The 21,883-nt window shown below is 40.4% G+C and overlaps 2 protein-coding genes across 3 annotated transcripts; both read left to right on the top strand.

The window, feature by feature from the left end:
* The first annotated feature begins 654 nt into the window (after positions 1–654).
* Positions 655–6,148, top strand: LOC307268110 (CD276 antigen homolog). 2 transcript variants are annotated; one of them, XM_080050633.1, is made up of 5 exons: positions 655–779; positions 1,470–1,802; positions 2,314–2,574; positions 2,887–3,002; positions 3,382–6,148. In XM_080050633.1, exons 1-4 carry the CDS (start codon positions 701–703, stop codon positions 2,967–2,969), a joined length of 756 nt encoding a protein of 251 aa, XP_079906759.1. In that variant the 5' UTR covers positions 655–700; the 3' UTR covers positions 2,970–3,002; positions 3,382–6,148. The 2 variants fall into 2 exon arrangements, with proteins under 2 accessions (XP_079906759.1, XP_079906758.1); XM_080050632.1 differs by having other exon boundaries at positions 2,887–3,009; positions 3,382–6,147.
* A 7,098-nt stretch (positions 6,149–13,246) lies between these two features.
* Positions 13,247–16,166, top strand: LOC307267501 (programmed cell death 1 ligand 1-like). Its single transcript, XM_080049834.1, has 5 exons — positions 13,247–13,375; positions 14,033–14,362; positions 14,549–14,809; positions 15,122–15,250; positions 15,620–16,166. Exons 1-4 carry the CDS (start codon positions 13,297–13,299, stop codon positions 15,208–15,210), a joined length of 759 nt encoding a protein of 252 aa, XP_079905960.1. The 5' UTR covers positions 13,247–13,296; the 3' UTR covers positions 15,211–15,250; positions 15,620–16,166.
* The last annotated feature ends 5,717 nt before the right edge of the window (positions 16,167–21,883 follow it).

The following is a 21,883-nucleotide window of genomic DNA, read 5'->3' as shown; positions in this document are numbered from 1 at the left end:
CAGTCTGATGGCTTCATGAAATTCAAATGTGAATTTTTGTTGGTCTCTTTCTGCCTTCTCTATGTTCCAGATAAATGTTCAGGGATAGAGGGTGTGGTAGGCTGTGCAGATTGCAAAGTTCCCTGGGGCAAATTGTTATTTGCTGACAACATAGACTGCAGTTGATGCTTTGCTATATATTATAGTTTAAATTGACTTGACTTGTCAGTTACTAACCAGCTCTGGAGGAATATTGTAAGACATCTTCCTAGTCAAAGTGCAGTCTAAAGAGATGTGATATTCGGTTGCACAAATCAAATAAAAATACTCAGTACCTATAACTGCATGACTTGAACCTGCCTTAACATGAACAGCTTGTCAGGTTATCTTTAATGATTAAACCTAGTAACGTTCTACTTCTGGAACAATCACAGCTGAACACTGTCATGAGAGAAGGTAGATAAAAAATGTTAACTGATAAAAAGTGTTAAGGAGGCTGTTCAATCAAACCGGTATAAAGACTTTAAAAATGCTGGGATTTCTTGATGCAGCATATTGTTGCAGCGTGTCCTCACATGGCTCCTTCTGGGCCGGTTACAACATGATGAATTTGTCACAGATTCCAGGCGATCGTCTTATTGCTTCCTTGGTGTGGAAAAGCCATACCCACTTCAGTCTCTTTCCTCTGCAGTACTGTGCTGCACGACACATTGAATTTGACATGAGGATGATTGGGGTCAAGGGCATTCTGGTTTTGGTGGTCATGACCTTTCTGTGGACGATTACTTTAGCAGGAGGAGGTGAGTGAGACGTTCTCTGCCCGTCTGATCTTAATCCATTGAGGAACTAAAGAATTCCTTTCAGTGTGCTACATTCTATTGCAATGATTATTTGTGATAGTTTGGAGAGACAGATGAAATGGGGTAGAGAGGGGAATGACATGCAGAGAACGACCACGGGTCGAACCCGGACCAGGTTGCTGTATAGAGGAGTGGGTGGATGCTCTTACCACTACATCACGAGTGACCAGGAATAAAACTTTTTGATGTAAACTATAAAATGTTAATTTGATTTTCCTCGTAGGGATGATTTAATCCACGTTTGTTTTCCACAATGTAATGTATTTATTTTGTATTGTTTTATCTGCCTGATGCAAATTAGCTTATTTATAACTCTGGTACAATTATTTCTTAATATTGCGCTGTCCCTGTAAAAATAAACAAATAAATGATAAAAATAAATGTAGTAATGTTATAATTCCGAATCTATGATTTAGCCATTGTTGCAGCTCCAAGGCCCAGACCAAGGATTATAAACGACAGGCAGTTAAACTCCTTACGCAGTCTCTTTGGTTTTAAGTAATTTTCTTATTGTTTTTATTTGGTTGTAGAGAATTGTAGGATGCTTGTTGCTTAAATAACATATTATTAAAGATTAACAAAGGAGATAAATTTAATCATCAATAACTCTAAGTTTGTTTTTTGAAACAGGTTGGTCAAAACCTGATGTTGATGTCACCTGTGTTTTCATGGAGAGCTGCATTTTACCGTGCAGTTACGAGGGGAGAATAGAAAAGGATATCTATTGGGTTACGGAGCTAGGATATACGTTAGTCATTGGACACAACTACCCAGGCCCAGGCCAACCCCCACCCGCGAGCCAAAAATACATAAACAGAACATCATTATTTGAGGAACAAATCTCCAAAGGAAACGCCTCGCTCCTGCTGACTGGGGTGGATTTTCAGGACGAGGGCAAATTCATATGCTCAATTGCAGTCAACAGGACCTACCAGGAGTCTAAAGTCAACTTAAAAGTGGAAGGTATGAGAAACACAAAGACATACTTCAGAATGTGCAGTGCATTTGTAAAGGTTTGCAGAAAATGTACTTTTTACTTCAACAAGGAACTTTTAAATGCTTATGAAACAGTCAAATTTTTCTTCTGATGATAATAAATTACCTGTAACAGCAAAAGAAAGCTATTTTTAGTTACTATTAATGCCTTTGCACAGGTCTGATTTTTAACATAGACAAAATGATTTAGGGCAGACCGTAAAGCCTGTGTTTCCAGAACGGTACTCAAGCAAGTTTAATCTGCTTCTCCATCGGCATATTACCATTATTGGTCACATTTAAATAAATACATTATCTAATGGGGATGCATCTGGGCTCTCGCTTCCAAAACAAATGCATGCGCTAGCAAAGGTTGTATCGTAAAAACACTACCGCTTTGGTCCAAAGGGTGTGCTAGGATTCACAAAAAAATGAAATTTCCTCGTAGCTACTTTAATTAAAATTACTTGTTGCAAACTAAAGGATTTTTTGTTTTCAGCTCCGGTGGGTGAAGTGGACATTGAGCAGGTAGGAAACAGGATCATCTGCAGCTCAGAGAGGATCTACCCTGAGCCTGAGATCACCTGGTCCACCAGCCCTTCATCCAACGTGACCTTCAACACCACAGTCCAGAAGACTGACCAGCAGCTCTACAACATCAGCAGCTCTCTGGTGCTTTCAGACAGTGTTTCTGGTCTGGTCTACAGCTGCAACGTCAGCACTCACAGCAACTGGAGGAATGCAACTTTCTGTCCACCACGTGAGTACAACGTGTAATCTGTCCTTTAAACCAATTAACCAAATGGATATTGGTTTTCCATTCAACATTGAAATATACCCACAGTAATATTACGGCAACAGGCAAAGTTAGTGTGTTGGTCTGGTACTTCAGAGGGATTTTATACAATGCAAAGGATATTGCTGTGCAGATACTACAGATGATGATGTGTTGTTGTTCTTTTGCAACATTAAAGATATAGTGCGTAACTTCAAATATAAATGATCAGCTCCAGAAATATCTCTGTATTTATTCATAGTTATATAATTTAATGCACTGTTTTCTCACTTTCAGTGTGTCGAAATAAAGCCGCAGGTGTGAGTCGCAGTGTGGTTGGAGTCCTTCTGATCGTAGCAGCAGCAGCAGCAGCAGCATGAGCTGGCTTCATTATGGACAAGAGAATGAAAAATGTAAATGGTAAAATGGTTTACTGCCTTTTACGTCTCCATTATTTTTTTGTTAAGTTGTTTGAATTGATGATACATGCCTTCTGGACTCCAAATATTTCTCAGGTAAACAAGAACACTGTTCAAAAGAGCCAGACAATGATACAATCGAAATATAAGTAAATCCTATGAGCTAACTATGAAATACAACTAATGAAAGAGATATAATGGCTGCAAAGAAACACATGCCGAAGTTTAAAAAGACTAAAAAAATATATAAAAACTATTTTTAAGTGATGCAAAACAATCATAAAAACATGTAAAACGCACACAAAGAGTTGGACATTAACATTGTGATTTTTAATGTAAAAGTTTATCTTTCTCTGTTTCTCTTTTATTGCAGGAAAATTGATCCTGAAAGATGAAACGAAGAGAAAGGAATGAAAGACATTCAGTAGAGTATGGTCTTTGCTTCGCTGGAACTGACTAATACTGACTAATACTAATATTCTCATTAGTTTCTTAATCATTTTGTGCGCGCATTCATTAGAATTCCCAAGTCCAATGGGAGAACAGAGCCTTTTTTCTCCTGTTGCCATGGTGAATCATGTTACAACTAACAGGGCCCAGCTCACCTGAGTAATGTTTTCACGTACAACATTTTAAATTTTTTTAAAGCTTTCTGTTCTGTATTTTGGAGCTATTTGGCAAACATCTTCATCCAGGCTGATTAATGAAAGACAGGTTTGAGTATACGGCTCTACACTGGACTGCATCAATCTATCGACACTTCAACATGCTTTGAAGGGAACGTTTGAAACCAAGACAGATTCTTCTCGTCTTTTGCACAGTTTTGGGGAGTTTACACAACGCTTGGAAAGAAACGACAATGATTATTGTATCTCTTTGGCCTTTTGAGCAAATGAAAACTCGCTGCAAAGCTGTTTTCATATCTTGTGTATTTCATTTGAGTAGAAATGTTAAAATGTTTAACACTGAATCTCAAAGGTCTGGTTTCATTTCGGGCTCCAGCTTTGTTCACTGTAGTGAGTGGTGTCACGTGCTCCAAGTTTACTGTCATTTTTTAGTGTACCATTTGTATTTCGCTAGGGCACTAGCTTTATTTGTGTACCTTTATAAAAAATCTGCACGTTACTGATTGTAGGAGCCAAATATGTTGTATGAATAGTCATCATGTAATTGCTGTTCACTCGTTGTACACTGGGTGTCGCTGTAGGGCTATGGTTTGTAGGTTGGAAAAGGGTTTTTGAATGCTGATGGCTGTAAATTATAAGCTGTATCCCATTCAAGGGGCCGCAGCCTACGAAGGCTGCATTTGAAGACCGATTGCGTCATAGCAGCGCGCAAAGGCTTGTCCCATTTGCAAGGCTCCTTAATATGCGGCCGAGAAATGTTGTTTTTCTTTTCGTCTGGTAGGCAACTTCTTTTTCTTCTTTCCTCCGTTGACAAGGCTGCTCCGTTGGTAGCAATCAGGGTTTCTAGGCAGCACAGGAGCGGCGAGTCGTCACGCAAGGTAACGGCTTGTTACGCAAACTGGAAATGCTCGTATACGGAGACCTGCGGAGGCCTTCTCGTTTAACAACGCTCGTTCGGCCTTCGATTCAGCCTTCACGGGCTATGGCCTTCATGGACCGGGTCCTTAGAAGGATGCAGACCCTCGAATGGGATACAGCTATAGTTTACTGTCTGAGCACATTTATGTTATTTTCAGCCCAGCAGGGGGCGCCACAGCCCCATCAGACATCCAGTCCATGAGCCAACAGGAGGAAAACTGACTGTTCAAACTCTTACTGATGATGGAGGAACTTTTATGTTTTGTCTGGGATGTAACCAACACCCATGTTTTCATGATTGTGCCAAAGCTTGTGATAATTACACAAATGATTATTATCTTATAGGTCTATGACTTGCATTTATTATATTTCTGGACAGGACAAGGTTTGTTACAAGAAGATAAACGTTTGCTTTTAAGAAGGTAAAGCTCCTAGGAAGCTACAATATGTTACAAGGTTACTTCAGTTCATCTTTAAGTCGACATTTGTGCAAAATTTCCAGACTTCGGCTATCGCAGGCTTGGAGGTATAAAAATGATGTTTTTTCCTTCTCTCTCCCTCTGTGCTTGTTGGCCTCTCTTTTAGCTAAGGTTGAACCTACTGTACTTACCGACATGCTGACGTTTCTATATGTCCTTGTGCACCCTATTCACACATTTTAGTTTTGTTTATTTATTCGTCACATACACAATTGCACAGGGCAATGCGCAGTGAAATTCTTATGTACCTGTCCGGCTGTAGTTCAACTATAAAGTGCAAGACTAAAATAATGATTGGGCTGTGGGCTAACTGACTTTCTCAGTCATGTTTAACAGTCTGATGGCTTCATAACATTCAACTGTGGATTTTTGTTGGTCTCTTTCTGCCTTCTCTTTGTTCCTGACAAAGTTATTTTCAGGGCGTTTTTCTTTATCTGAATCAGGGATAGAGGGTGTGGTAGACTGTGCAAATTGTTATTTGTTGAGACCAGACTGCGGTTGCTTGGCTATATAAATCAAATTGACTTGACTTGTCAGTTACTAACCAGCTCTGCAGGAATATTGTAAGACATATGCAGTACCTATTATTGCATGACTTGAACCTGCCTTTACATATTTAATAAGAGGACTATTAGTGAACGGTTAATTAACGGTCGCGTCTTTCTTTTGTTTTACTCAAATGACAAAAAAATGTTTTTTTCCGACGTTTTGAGATAATCTAACCGGACAGTTTGACTCTGATACTTAATTTCACACTTGGAAGTAATCCTGGTCGTAATGGACAGCTATCGCGGCTAATATTATCAGTTGAACTTTTCAGCGGTGAGTCCAGCGTTCCGTGACCGCCTCAGAGTGCGTCCCGCTCGGGTACGGAGTGGTGAAAGCTGACGATCCATGCTAGCAAGTACTGACCCTGGTAGCGCTAGCCAAACAGAGTTATTTTCTTTTCTTTAAAAATGTCACCACTCACCCAGGCAGACCCAGAGCTTTCCATCTTGAAGGCTGAGCTTATCTCTATCGAGAGCCTCATTCACAATGTCCTCCAGCGGCAGTCCTCTCTGGTCTCCCGGATAGCCGCACTGGAGCATTTTCCGCTCCGAGGCTCTCAGCCGCCGGCTAGTGGCGCTACTGTGTCTCCGGTCTCCACTCCACCTTCCAACGCTTCTTGGTCGGCTGTCGTGAAGAAGGGCAGACAAATTCCCCCTCTACTCTCGCCAGATCCTGTGCTGATGCACAACCGTTTTGCTCCGCTGGAAGAGCTAGCTGGGGCTGTTTTCTCCCGCTCCGAGTCGCCAATCCCAACCCGCTCCATATTGTCTCAGAGGCGTTCGCGTTCAAGTTCCCAGTCCACTCCCCAGGGTAAACGCCAGGATCCCCGCCGTCCACCAGCTCAATTCAGACGTGAGTCCCGTGCTGCTCATCCATCTTCTTCTTCTTCTTCTTCTTCTCTTTTTCCGGCAGACTGTATGCCTTTGAGGCACATTGCTGCCACCCACAGGACAAAAATAGACTAATGAAATAAACAAACAAACAAACAAAACATATATATACATATATACATATATATATATATATTTCAGCCGCAATCAGTCCATCCTATTTCCATAGGGATAATCCAGTGGCCATTATGAACACCAGGACAGCTTTTATTGTCCCAGGCTGGTTCTCAATAGGACTTAGAAGGCTCCTTAGTGTAACCGGAGTTGTGCCCAGGCTTTCCACTGCTGCATACAGCTGTTCCCTCTGTCGAGTGAGTCCAGTACATTCCATCAGGATGTGTTTTACTGTTTGCTGTTTTTTACACACTCCACAAAGTCCATCTTCATGTTTCCCAACTTTGTGCAAGTCCCATGCGAGTCCGCAATGCCCCAGCCTCAGTCTGGTCATCATGACTGTATGCCTCCTTTCCTTTCCCAAAAAACACTGGCTCTTTGTGACTTTATTTTGCAAGCTGTAGTAATGCCTCCCCTTCTTTTCCTTATCCCACTCCTCCTGCCACACAGCCATGATGTTCTTTTTGATGATTGACCTACACTCAGTTAACCCCAGCTTCACTTTTACGTCCACATCTTCCCTTCTTAAAGCCCTTTTTGCTGCCCCATCAGCTAGCTCATTCCCCTCTATCCCCACATGAGCTGGGACCCACATGAACCCCACTGACTCTCCCGCCTGCTCAATCCTGTACATCAGGGTAAGAAGCTCGACCATGAGGTCCGACCTGGCTCCAAGCCCTCCCTCCCTCAATGTCATCAGCACTGAAGCAGAGTCAGAGCATATCACCACTGGCCCCGGCCTGACCTCCTCCACCCACTGCATAGCCCAGATTATTGCAAGCAGCTCTGTGGTGTAAACTGAAACCCCCTCAGACAGTCGCCTATATTTGACCACATCCAAATCTGGGATGCAAAAGGCAAACCCAGACTTCCCAGTTATTGGGTCTTGAGCCCCATCTGTGTATATATGCATGTACTGTCCCCATTTGTTCCTTAGCCTTTCCTTGACAATTCCCCCAACCGTTGCAGCTCTTTCTTGGGCTAACACACTCAGATCTATCTCTGGCACTGGTAGCATCCATGGTGGTATAGTTGGCCAGTGAACTACAGGGGCCACCCCCTCCTCCCCAAACTCCATCCTCCCCATTTCCTCATTGACTCTAAAAATGAAACATTCCCTTTTCACTCTTACTCCTCCCCACTCCCATGCCCCTTCCAGAGCCAACTCCCCCACATTCTCCCCTTGATGTCCCCTTAGTTTACAGATATACTGCATTGCCAGCTTAGACCTTCTGATACCCAATGGGGTCTCCCCCATTTCCACAAGTAAGGCTGCAATTGGGGTCGAACGGAAGGCCCCACAGACGACTCTCAGAGCCTTTGCCTGCACTACATCTAGCCTCTTAAGAATTGTTCTTGCTGCCGTCCCGTAACACAAACACCCATAATCTATCCTCGATCTGACCATTGCCCTGTAAATCATCATCTGTGTATCCTGGCCAGCACCCCACATACTTCCTGATAGGGACCGCATAACATTTATAACTTTTACACACTTGCTCACAATACTGTCTACATGCTTTTTATAAGTCAGTCTTTCATCACAAACTACTCCCAATAATTTAAACTCTTTTACCCTCTCTACTGCTTGCCCATACATTTGCAAACCTTGACACTCAGTTTTCTTATTGCCAAATACAACATATTTAGTTTTTTCCGTGGAAATCTTAAATCCCCACCTGCTTCCCCATTGCATTATTTTATTTAATGCCTCCTGTATTTTCTCTGTTATGTGCTTGATGTTCCTGCCTCTTTTCCACACTGTTCCGTCGTCCGCAAACAATGAGAAACCAAACCCTGATCCAATCTCTTTAAAAATGTCATTCACCATTACATTAAATAAAACTGGACTTATTACACTTCCCTGTGGTGTTCCATTTTCAATGCACGTGCCCTTCGACATCGCTTCCCCCACCCGAACCTGAATGACCCTGTTCTTTAGAAAGTCCTGTACCCAGTTAAGCATACGACCTCTAACCCCTGCATCATACAGCTTAATGATTAGCCCCTCCTTCCACAACATGTCATAAGCCTTTTCAATGTCTAAAAACACTGCAACTACTCCCTCTTTACTGCTCATCCATCAGTGCCTCTACAAATTGATATCCCCGAGATCGCTGCAGCTGGCGATGACGTATCCTGTACAGGTGCGGCTCACTCTCGCAGCTATGCCCCGCCCCTCACATCCATGCTGTCACTCGCTTCCAAGCTGTCACTCTACAGAGGGAGCTGTATGCATGAGGAGCCAGAGATCCTGGTCATAGGTGACTCCATTATTAGATATCTTAACCTCCCTGGTGCCTTCACCTATTGCCTTTCTGGAGGAAAGGTAAGTGACATAATTGAGCTATCACCTGCCCTCATCGACCGCCACCCTACAGCCCACACTGTCATCTTTCACATTGGGACAAATGATGTTATGAACAAACAATCATGCAAACTCTATGCCGATTTAGAGAGTTTGTCCATCACCCTGCAGAGTTTGGGGAAAACCTGCATTTTCTCCGGTCCCACCCCCACTCTGTCTAAAAGCCCAGAGCGCTTCAGTCGCCTCCTGAGTCTTCATGACTGGCTGAAGTCTTTCTGCTCTTCAAACATGCTGGGCTTCATCAGCAACTTTGACTCTTTTTGGACCAGACACGAGCTCTTTAAATCTGACGGCCTCCATCCCAACACCAAAGGTGTAAGAGAACTAACAAATAACTTCATTCAGCACATTGCATTTAATTTGGACTGATATTCACCACAGCATGACACCATCAGAAGAACCTCCATTAAAAAAGACCCCCCCGGAAGTCCTGCTCAACATGAACTATACTCCCCTTCCATCTATGCTGCAAACCTTCCTCCAGCTCTGGACATCACACCTGACTGCCCTCTCTCACCTCCAATGACCCATCCATCTGCTGCTTCTAACGTTGGCTCCTTCTACAGGCACAAACCTGTATTGTATGACCCTGAAAAACAAACCACGCTTCCTAGCTCTAATCTAAATTCCCCACAATTTCTCAAATCAAGAAAGGGCTTGGGTTTTCTTCATCTAAATATTAGAAGTTTATTGCAGCATGATAAATTAGACCACGTAAAGATTTTAGTGTCCCAGGCAGACCCAGATGTTTTGATTCTGACTGAATCCTGGTTAAAGAAGAGTACAGATGACTCTATTGTGGCAATTAATGATTATAACTTATTCAGAATAGACAGAAACGCAAGGGGTGGGGGAGTGGCTGTCTATGTTAAATCCTGTTATTCTGTAACACTTTTACATGCTGTCTCTGTTCCAAATTGCTTTGAATTCATCGCGCTAGAATTATCTTTATCGTCAAATGATTCTTTTGTTGTAATTGGTGTGTATAGGCCCCCTTCAGCTGTAACTAGCTCCTTAAACGATCTAACACATATGCTCTCCAGTTATGTAAATAGAGAGGTAATTGTGATGGGTGATTTTAACGTTGATTGGCTTTCTGGTGCCTCTGAACCTTTCAAAGAAATCTGTAGCAACGTTAATCTTACACAATTAATAACTGAGCCCACAAGACCCAATCTAAAAAACCCAGCAAAATCAACTTTAATCGATTTAATCCTATCAAATAAAATAAATAAAATAGTCTCAGCTGGTGTTTTTGATCTTGGGATTAGTGATCACTGCCCAGTGGCCTGTATCAGAAGTATTCATTTAAAAAGATCTCAACCTAAAATCATAATTAAGCGTAATTTTAAAGGTTTTAATGAGCAAGCCTTTTTAAGTGATCTCCGTCATAGTGACATTCAACTCACTACGGAAATTTCGGATGTTGAGTTAGCCTTAGACTATTTCATCAATACTTTCACCTCAATTATAAACAAGCATGCGCCCCTTAAAAAGCATAGAGTAAAAAGTAGATCAAACCCCTGGTTTACAAGTGAACTTTCTGATTTATTTTCCGAAAGAAATAAAGCATGGTCTCTAGCTAGACGCTCTGGAGATAATTCAAATTGGACTATTTTTAGACAATTTAGGAATAAGTGCACAGCCATGGTCAGGAAAGCCAAATCCGAATATTACCTTGAATTAATCTCCGACTGCTACTCTAACCCTGCACTATTTTGGAAAGCTGTGAACTATAATAAAAACAATTCTAGCACAGTTCCCACTCAGATCAAATTAATTGATCACACTCTCAATGATCAAAAAGAGATTGGCTTAGCTTTTAATAAACATTTTATAGCTGCTGGTCAACTCTTTCAGAATGGAGGATGTACACCTTCTACCACCAGTAGTAACGTACCGCCTGTCTCTCAAACTCCTATTTTCAGCCTTGATCTTCTTCCCACAAGTGTTGTTGTAGATGCGCTCCTCGCCATCAACCCCAAGAAGTACATGGGAGAGGACAATTTGGACCCGTTTTCAATCAAGCTTTCGACACATATAATATCAAAACAAATAACCCATATTTTTAATCTTTCCATCTCCTCTGGAATAGTTCCTAAAATTTGGAAAAAAGCTCACGTAATTCCTTTACATAAAGGTGGTGACAAAAATAATCTTAATAACTACAGGCCAATTTCCAAACTCCCATGCCTGGCAAAAATTCTAGAATCACTCATTAATAATCAATTAAAAACATTTCTAACTAGTGCTTCCATTTTGAGCCCGTACCAATCTGGTTTTAGGGCAGGTCACAGTACTGTCTCTGCTGTGACTTTGGTTGTAGACAACATTGTTAGAGCATTAGACAAGAAAAAGCACTGTGCAGCACTTTTTATTGATCTTTCAAAGGCCTTTGATACTGTTGACCACCATTTGCTTTTACAGAGGCTGCATGCCATTGGCTTTGATCATTCTGCATGTAGCTGGTTTAGGGATTATCTCTCTGATAGACAGCAGTCAGTTAAACTCGGAAGATACCAATCTGAGTTTTTAACTGTTACAAATGGTGTCCCACAGGGCTCAATTTTAGGTCCAGTTCTTTTCACAATTTATATAAATAACATTGTTTCATCGCTAAAAAACTGTCACGCCCATCTATACGCTGACGACACAGTACTGTATTGCATTTCCGATTCGGTGCACCAATCTATTCAGAACCTACAAAGCTCTTTTAACACCCTGCAGGACTGTCTAGTGGACCTCAGGCTTGTTCTAAATACAGACAAAACCAAATATATGTGTTTCTCCAGAGCAAGAACTACAAATTTGAATGATTTTAATATTTTTACAAATAATGGATTTTTAATTGAAAGAGTCACAGAGTACAAATATCTCGGCATCTGGTTAGATGATAAACTCACTTTTAATTTTCATATAAAAAATCTTGTTTGTCGACTACGACAAAAAATTGGCTATTTTTATAGGAACAAAACCACCTTCCCTTTATTTAGTAGGAAAAGGATTATTGAGGCAGTTTTCATGTCTGTCCTTGATTACGGTGATGTGGTTTACCGGCATGCATCACATTCATGTCTTAAACTCCTGGACTCTGTTTTTCACTCTGCTTTAAGGTTCATTACAGGAGATGCTTATGACACACACCATTGTCTTTTATATGAAAAGGTTGGGTGTTCCTCCCTTAAAGAGAGACGTGACGCACACTGGCACATTTTTATTTACAAAGCCTTGTCCGGGAAGCTTCCTCGTTATTTAACAGAAATGCTGCAAATTTCAGATGGGCTTTATCAGACCCGCTCCACTGACATGCTTATGCTTTATGTCCCACAAGCCCGGTCTGAGCTGGGAAAGACAGCTTTTAGCTTCAGTGCCCCTGACTCCTGGAACAACTTACAGCAACAAATTAAACTAAATAACTTCATATCCTTTAACCAATTTAAACAAACTATCTTAAATCTGCCAAACTCTACCTGTAACTGTTTTAATTAGGCTATATTGTACTTTCACCCATTTCATTTTAATTGCTGCCACTCTTCACCACTGTGTAAATGTTTCAATTGTTTTTCTCTTCACCTGTTGTTGTGTATTTGATGTATTTGCATTGAATATTGTTTATGTATTGTTGTTTTTCCTTTGAATTTGTTTGAACTCGACGCAATTGTAAATGAGGGTCACCCCTCAATTGGTCTCTCGAGGATAAATAAAAGTTAAATAAATAAAAATAAAAACATGAACAGCGTATCAGGTCATCTTTAATGATGATTGGCTGAAGTCCCATGGTAACCGTATAGCCTTGCTCTCCCAGTTACTCCCAAGCCTTAATACAGGTCTATTGTCTGTTCCCTTAAATAAGGAAATGAGGCAACAAACTAAAACATGAGTATAGTTTAAGTAGCAAATTAATATTATAATCATATTGATGCATTACAATGTTGCAGCTGTTAAAGTTAAAGCTAATTTGAACTGGTCTTATTGACTGCTATTAAAAGGTGACATAAAGCATAACACTGAATTGCTTAATAAATCACAAGTAGATCAAAATGTATCTCAATTAAACCTAGTAACTTTCTACTTCTGGAACAAGCACAGCTGAAGATTTACATATGAGAATCAATCAAACAGGTATTATGAATTGTAAAACACTGGGATTTCTTGATGCAGCATTTTGATGCAGCATATTGTTGCAGCGTGTCCTCACATGACTCCTTCTGGGCCGGTTACAACATGATGAATTTGTCACAGATTCCAGGTGATTGACTTATTGCTTCCTTGGTCTGGAAAAGCCATACCCACTTCAGTCTCTTTCCTCTGCAGTACTGTGCTGCACGACACATTGAATTTGACATGAGGATGATTGGGGTCAAGGGCATTCTGGTTTTGGTGGTCACGACCTTTCTGTGGACGATTACTTTAGCAGGAGGAGGTGAGTGAGAAGTTCTCTGCCCGTCTGATCTTATTCCATAGAGGAACTATAGCATTCCTTTCAGTGTGCTACATTCTATTGCAATGCTAATTTTCATTAATTATTTATTAGTATTTTATTACATTAAATAATAAAAAAAAATTATATAGCAGTTTGAGTAATGTGTCATAATATTACGAGAATAAAGTCGTAGTTTTACAGGGAAAAATACATAATTCGGCAAAACCACCCTCTTCCTCCACAAAAGAGACAATTTCATCCAAGTATGTGTGATTCTTTCTTCTGAACAGACACAGTTTCTTTCGTTGCGGTTAAGAGATTAAGTAGAGTAGGCTATCCTTATTTGTGAAACTACAACTTTACAAGATGCTTCACGTTACTCAATTTAATACAAGGGAAAATACTCTTCTCCTGATATTTCTTCTCTAAACAACACAGAGCCTAAAACTTCCAGTTATTCTCATAATATTACGGCTTTTATTCTCGTAGTATAAACGACAGAGTTAAACTCCTTCTGCAGTCTTTTTGGTCTTATCGTTTTTATTTGGCTGTAGAGAACTTTAAGATGCTTCTTGCTTAAATAACATTTTATTATTAACGATTAAAAAAGGAGATAAACTTTAATCATGAATAACTAAGTTTGTTTTTTTAAAACAGGTCAGCCAAAACCTGATGTTGATGTCACCTGTGTTTTCATGGAGAGCTGCATCTTACCGTGCAGTCACGAGGGGGGCATTAAAGAGGATATGTTATGGATGAAGGCGAATATGTTGATTGTCATTGAATACAACTACACACGCACAAGCAAAGACCTACCCGTGAGCCAGCAATATATCAACAGAACTTCATTGTTTGAGGACCAAATCTCCAAAGGAAACGCCTCGCTCCTGCTGACTGGGGTGGATGTTCAGGACGAGGGCAAATACACATGCGCTATTAGAATCGGCTATGGCTACCTGCACCAAAAAATCAACCTAAAAGTGGAAGGTATGAGAAACACACAGACATACTTCCACATGTGCAGTGCATTTGTAAAGGATTGCACAAATTTACATTTTAAATCTTCTAGGAGGAACTTTTAAATTTTTATGAAACAGTTTAATATTGTACTGATACTTTAACTAAAATTATAATAAATTATTTGTTGCAAACTAAAGGATTTTTTGTTTTCAGCTCCGGTGGGTGAAGTGGACATTGAGCAGGTAGGAAACAGGATCATCTGCAGCTCAGAGAGGATCTACCCTGAGCCTGAGATCACCTGGTCCACCAGCCCTTCATCCAACGTGACCTTCAACACCACAGTCCAGAAGACTGACCAGCAGCTCTACAACATCAGCAGCTCTCTGGTGCTTTCAGACAGTGTTTCTGGTCTGGTCTACAGCTGCAACGTCAGCACTCGCACAAACTGGAGGAATGCAACTTTCTGTCCACCACGTGAGTACAACGTGTAATCTGTCCTTTAAACCAATTAACCAAATGGATATTGGTTTTCTATTCAACATTGAAATATACCCACAGTAATATTACGGCAACAGGCAAAGTTAGTGTGTTGGTCTGGTACTTCAGAGGGATTTTATACAATGCAAAGGATATTGCTGTGCAGATACTACAGATGATGATGTGTTGTTGTTCTTTTGCAACATTAAAGATATAGTGCGTAACTTCAAATATAAATGATCAGCTCCAGAAATATCTCTGTATTTATTCATAGTTATATCATTTAATGCACTGTTTTCTCACTTTCAGCGTGTCGAAATAAAGCCGCAGATGTGAGTTGCAGTGTGGTTGGAGTCCTTCTGATCGTAGCAGCAGCAGCAGCAGCAGCAGCAGCATGAACTGGCTTCGTACTGGACCAGAGAATGAAAAATTTAAATGGTAAAATGGTTTACTGCCTTTTACGTCTCCATTATTTTTTTGTTAAGTTGTCTGAATTGATACATGCCTTCTAGACTCCAAACATTTCTCAGGTTAACAAGAACACTGTTCAAAAGAGCCAGACAATGATACAATCGAATTATAAGTAAATCCTATGAGCTAACTATGAAATACAACTACTGAAAGAGATATAATGGCTACAAAGAAACACATGCCAAAGTTTAAAAAGACTAAAGAAATATATAAAAACTATTTTTAAGTGATGCAAAACAATCATAAAAACATGTAAAACGCACACAAAGAGTTGAACATTAACATTGTGATTTTTAATGTAAAAGTTTATCTTTCTCTGTTTGTCTTTTATTGCAGGAAAATTGATCCTGAAAGATGAAACGAAGAGAAAGGAATGAAAGACATTCAGTAGAGTATGGTCTTTGCTTCGCTGGAACTGACTAATACTGACTAATACTAATATTCTCATTAGTTTCTTAATCATTTTGTGCGTGCATTCATTAGAATTCCCAAGTCCAATGGGAGAACAGAGCCTTTTTTCTCCTGTTGCCATGGTGAATCATGTTACAACTAACAGGGCCCAGCTCACCTGAGTAATGTTTTCACGTACAACATTTTAAATTTTTTTAAAGCTTTCTGTTCTGTATTTTGGAGCTATTTGGCAAACATCTTCATCCAGGCTGATTAATGAAAGACAGGTTTGAGTATACGGCTATACACTGGACTGCATCAATCTATCGACACTTCAACATGCTTTGAAGGGAACGTTTGAAACCAACACAGATTCTTCTCGTCTTTTGCACAGTTTTGGGGAGTTTACACAACGCTTGGAAAGAAACGACAATGATTATTGTATCTCTTTGTCCTTTTGAGCACATTAAAACTCGCTGCAAAGCTGTTTTCACATCTTGTGTATTTCATTTGAGTAGAAATGTTAAAATGTTTAACACTGAATCTCAAAGGTCTGGTTTCATTTGGGGCTCCAGCTTTGTTCACTGTAGTGAGTGGTGTCACGTGATGCAGGTTTACTGTCATTTTTTAGTGTCTACTTTTAAGTACCATTTGTATTTCGCTAGGGCACTAGTTTTATTTTTGTACCTTTATAAAAAATCTGCACGTTACTGATTGTAGGAGCCAAATATGTTGTATGAATAGTCATCATGTAATTGCTGTTCACTCGTTGTACACTGGGTGTCGCTGTAGGGCTATGGTTTGTAGGTTGGAAAAGGGTTTTTGAATGCTGATGGCTGTAAATTATAAGCTGTATCCCATTCAAGGGGCCGCAGCCTACGAAGGCTGCATTTGAAGACCGATTGCGTCATAGCAGCGCGCAAAGGCTTGTCCCATTTGCAAGGCTCCTTAATATGCGGCCGAGAAATGTTGTTTTCTTTTCGTCTGGTAGGCAACTTCTTTTTCTTCTTTCCTCCGTTGACAAGGCTGCTCCGTTGGTAGCAATCAGGGTTGCTAGGCAGCACAGGAGCGGCGAGTCGTCACGCAAGGTAACGGCTTGTTACGCAAACTGGAAATGCTCGTATACGGAGACCTGCGGAGGCCTTCTCGTTTAACAACGCTCGTTCGGCCTTCGATTCAGCCTTCACGGGCTATGGCCTTCATGGACCGGGTCCTTAGAAGGATGCAGACCCTCGAATGGGATACAGCTATAGTTTACTGTCAGAGCACATTTATGTTATTTTCAACCCAGCAGGGGGCGCCACAGCCCCATCAGACATCCAGTCCATGAGCCAACAGGAGGAAAACTGACTGTTCAAACTCTTACTGATGATGGAGGAACTTTTATGTTTTGTCTGGGATGTAACAAACACCCATGTTTTCATGATTGTGTCAAAGCTTGTGATAATTACACAAATGATTATTATCTTATAGGTCTATGACTTGCATTTATTATATTTCTGGACAGGACAAGGTTTGTTACAAGAAAGATAAACGTTTGCTTTTAAGAAGGTAAAGCTCCTAGGAAGCTACAATATGTTACAAGGTTACTTCAGTTCATCTTTAAGTCGACATTTGTGCAAAATTTCCAGACTTCGGCTATCGCAGGCTTGGAGGTATAAAAATGATGTTGTTTCCTTCTCTCTCCCTCTGTGCTTGTTGGCCTCTCTTTTAGCTAAGGTTGAACCTACTGTACTTACCGACATGCTGACGTTTCTATATGTCCTTGTGCACCCTATTCCAGAGTTTCCGTTGTCCGGTAATTACCGGTCATTGACCGGAAAAAAATGACGGGGACCGAAAATTCTAATTGTCTCCGGTCAGATTGTCTGGTTGAAATAATTCCCTCTTCACACTTTGAATTGTTTTAAAACATGCTACAGTGATTTTCAACTATTTAATACTACTGAATAGATGAAAAACCATGTTTCATTCATTTAAAACAATAACTGTGTAGACTGTAGCGAATGCGTAAAAGGAAAAGGAAAAAAAACTGCATGACGCGCTCTCGTTTTGATTGAATGGACTGTTTACAAACTAAAAAAACGGCGACATCAAGCGGGAAAATCAAAGCCTAAGCCACAGCAAAACAAGGACATATTATATATAAGAATGACTTCTTAATACCAAGAAACGGCCAGTCTAACGTAAGTTGCAATGAAGAAGACTGACTCCGGAGAGACAGCTGATGCCCGTGGCTCAGCCGAAACGGAGAGAGAGAGAGCGAGCGAGAGAGAGACTGTTAAACTCATTAGTGCATTTTTTTATTATTTTTTCAAAGAGTATTTGATATGAGAAAAGACCTAAACTTTATTTAAAGTAGGCTATAAAAGTAGCCTAGGTAAGTCGCTGCAGGCAGCAGGCCTACTGTTATAAGCCAGTATAGTTTTTATTATGACTTTCTGACTTGCAGCGTAAATAATTGTGTCCGCACTTTATAATATGACTAGCCAGTTTGTTTTATATGAACGACTCATTATTTTGCGTGTAGACGTGTCAGAGGCATATATCGACAAATCAGTCGATTCATTGACTTTTTGCAGCGGCAGGGCAAACAAATTGCGATCGGAGGTTTCCTTTAAGCACCACAGACAGCGGCCACCGTAATGTTCAGAATTTGCACCAAAGCTCTAATGATAGTAATAAAGAGAAGCTTTATTTAAACGCTGTCCATGTGACGGTGGTGACTGGTTGTATATCGGTTTGCTGTAGACATCTCACGGAGGGAAGCGGCTGTTTCACTTTACTTTTTCTCCGGTTGCGCAGTCAGTTTGGCGACATGGCACTGTGTTTTTCGGGCTTGATAAATGTAATCAGATAGCGGAAGCCTTCCGCCCCTGGCAGCCCTTACGGGCGGAATATCCCCGATTATGATTTTAGTCGTCAAACCACAGTCTGTCTGCGCATCGGCTCACTCTCTCACACTGGTGAGGTGTCACGGTGAAACGCTGCTTTCCTCGGACGAAGGCTTTTTTATAAACATCCCAGTCGTAAATGGGTGTTATAACTTTATGCTGCATAATTTGCATTGCACTATTTTCTCATTTGTTTGAAAAAAATCTCCAAACCATTTGTGAAGCTGACATTTTCATGTACACACAGCAGAAGTGAAGCTCCTGCAGTGCGCTCACAACATTTAACTCGCATACGGCTGCGTCTGACGTCTTCCATTTCCAACAACAATCATTATAATAATACAATTATTTTGAGACTTCAGTCGGCTACGAGTCGAAGATCGGTGTTGAGTCGACATTTTTCACAAAGTTCTAGGCAAAAACTGCTGTTTTATTTCCTCTGCTTTTGAAGTGAAAAATATGCCTATTGGCACATTAAATGTTTTGTGCTTTGATTGAATTGTGTTGTCGTCACTGCCTGTTGAAAGCAGCCCACATTTAAATATAGTAGGCTAAAAATATACATGCCTTGATGATATCAATCTTTATATAGGCCTACAGTAGTTGCTTATCAATAGGCCTACTTGAACTGGATTTTTCCGATATGACCGTTAATGAAACCTGGTCACGTGACCGGCACCAATTTTGTCTAGCGGAAACCCTGCCCTATTCACACATTTTAGTTTTGTTTATTTATTTGTCACATACACAATTGCACAGGGCAATGCGCAGTGAAATTCTTATGTACCTGTCCGGCTGTAGTTCAACTATAAAGTGCAAGACTAAAATAATGATGGGGCTGTGGGCTAACTGACTTTCTCAGTCTTGTTTAACAGTCTGATGGCTTCATAACATTCAACTGTGGATTTCTGTTGGTCTCTTTCTGCCTTCTCTTTGTTCCTGATAAAGTTATTTTCAGGCCGTTTTTCTTTATCTGAATCAGGGATAGAGGGTGTGGTAGGCTGTGCAGATTGCAAAGTTCCCTGGGGCAAATTGTTATTTGTTGAGACCAGACTGCGGTTGCTTGGCTATATAAATCAAATTGACTTGACTTGTCAGTTACTAACCAGCTCTGCAGGAATATTGTAAGACATATGCAGTACCTATTATTGCATGACTTGAACCTGCCTTTACATGAACAGCGTATCAGGTCATCTTTAATGATGATTGGCTGAAGTCCCATGGTAACCGTATAGCCTTGCTCTCCCAGTTACTCCCAAGCCTTAATACAGGTCTATTGTCTGTTCCCTTAAATAAGGAAATGAGGCAACAAACTAAAACATGAGTATAGTTTAAATAGCAAATTAATATTATAATCATATTGATGCATTACAATGTTGCAGCTGTTAAAGTTAAAGCTAATTTGAACTGGTCTTATTGACTGCTATTAAAAGGTGACATAAAGCATAACACTGAATTGCTTAATAAATCACAAGTAGATCAAAATGTATCTCAATTAAACCTAGTAACTTTCTACTTCTGGAACAAGCACAGCTGAACATTTACATATGAGAATCAATCTAACAGGTATTATGAATTGTAAAACACTGGGATTTCTTGACGCAGCATATTGTTGCAGCGTGTCCTCACATGACTCCTTCTGGGCCAGTTACAACATGATGAATTTGTCACAGATTCCAGGTGATTGACTTATTGCTTCCTTGGTGTGGAAAAGCCATACCCACTTCAGTCTCTTTCCTCTGCAGTACTGTGCTGCACGACACATTGAATTTGACATGAGGATGATTGGGGTCAAGGGCATTCTGGTTTTGGTGGTCACGGCCTTTCTGTGGACGATTACTTTAGCAGGAGGAGGTGAGTGAGACGTTCTCTGCCCGTCTGATGTTATTCCATAGAGGAACTATAGCATTCCTTTCAGTGTGCTACATTCTATTGCAATGCTAATTTTCATCAATTATTTATTAGTATTTTATTACATTAAATAATAAAAAAAATTATATAGCAGTTTGAGTAATGTGTCATAATATTACGAGAATAAAGTCGTAGTTTTACAGGGAAAAATACATAATTCGGCAAAACCACCCTCTTCCTCCACAAAAGAGACAATTTCATCCAAGTATGTGTGATTCTTTCTTCTGAACAGACACAGTTTCTTTCGTTGCGGTTAAGAGATTAAGTAGAGTAGGCTATTCTTATTTGTGAAACTACAACTTTACAAGATGCTTCACGTTACTCAATTTAATACAAGGGAAAATACTCTTCTCCTGATATTTCTTCTCTAAACAACACAGAGCCTAAAACTTCCAGTTATTCTCATAATATTACGGCTTTTATTCTCGTAGTATAAACGACAGAGTTAAACTCCTTCTGCAGTCTTTTTGGTCTTATCGTTTTTATTTGGCTGTAGAGAACTTTAAGATGCTTCTTGCTTAAATAACATTTTATTATTAACGATTAAAAAAGGAGATAAACTTTAATCATGAATAACTAAGTTTGTTTTTTTGAAACAGGTCAGCAAAAACCTGATGTTGATGTCACCTGTGTTTTCATGGAGAGCTGCATCTTACCGTGCAGTCACGAGGGGGGCATTAAAGAGGATATGTTATGGATGAAGGCGGATATGTTGATTGTCATTGAATACAACTACACAGGCTCAAGCAAACACCCACCCGTGAGCCAGCAATACATCAACAGAACTTCATTATTTGAGGACCAAATCTCCAAAGGAAACGCCTCGCTCCTGCTGACTGGGGTGGATGTTCAGGACGAGGGCAAATACACATGCGCTATTAGAATCAGCCTTGGCTACCTGCACCAAAAAATCAACCTAAAAGTGGAAGGTATGAGAAACACACAGACATACTTCCACATGTGCAGTGCATTTGTAAAGGATTGCACAAATTTACATTTTAAAGGAACTTTTAAATGTTTATGAAACAGTCTAATATTGTACTGATACTTTAACTAAAATTATTTGTTGCAAACTAAAGGATTTTTTGTTTTCAGCTCCGGTGGGTGAAGTGGACATTGAGCAGGTAGGAAACAGGATCATCTGCAGCTCAGAGAGGATCTACCCTGAGCCTGAGATCACCTGGTCCACCAGCCCTTCATCCAACGTGACCTTCAACACCACAGTCCAGAAGACTGACCAGCAGCTCTACAACATCAGCAGCTCTCTGGTGCTTTCAGACAGTGTTTCTGGTCTGGTCTACAGCTGCAACGTCAGCACTCAAACAAACTGGAGGAATGCAACTTTCTGTCCACCACGTGAGTACAACGTGTAATCTGTCCTTTAAACCAATTAACCAAATGGATA

Source organism: Ammodytes marinus (genome assembly GCF_949987685.1).
Source record: "Ammodytes marinus genome assembly, chromosome: 21".
Lineage (NCBI taxonomy): Eukaryota > Metazoa > Chordata > Actinopteri > Uranoscopiformes > Ammodytidae > Ammodytes > Ammodytes marinus.
This window is presented reverse-complemented; position numbering and strand designations above follow the sequence as displayed.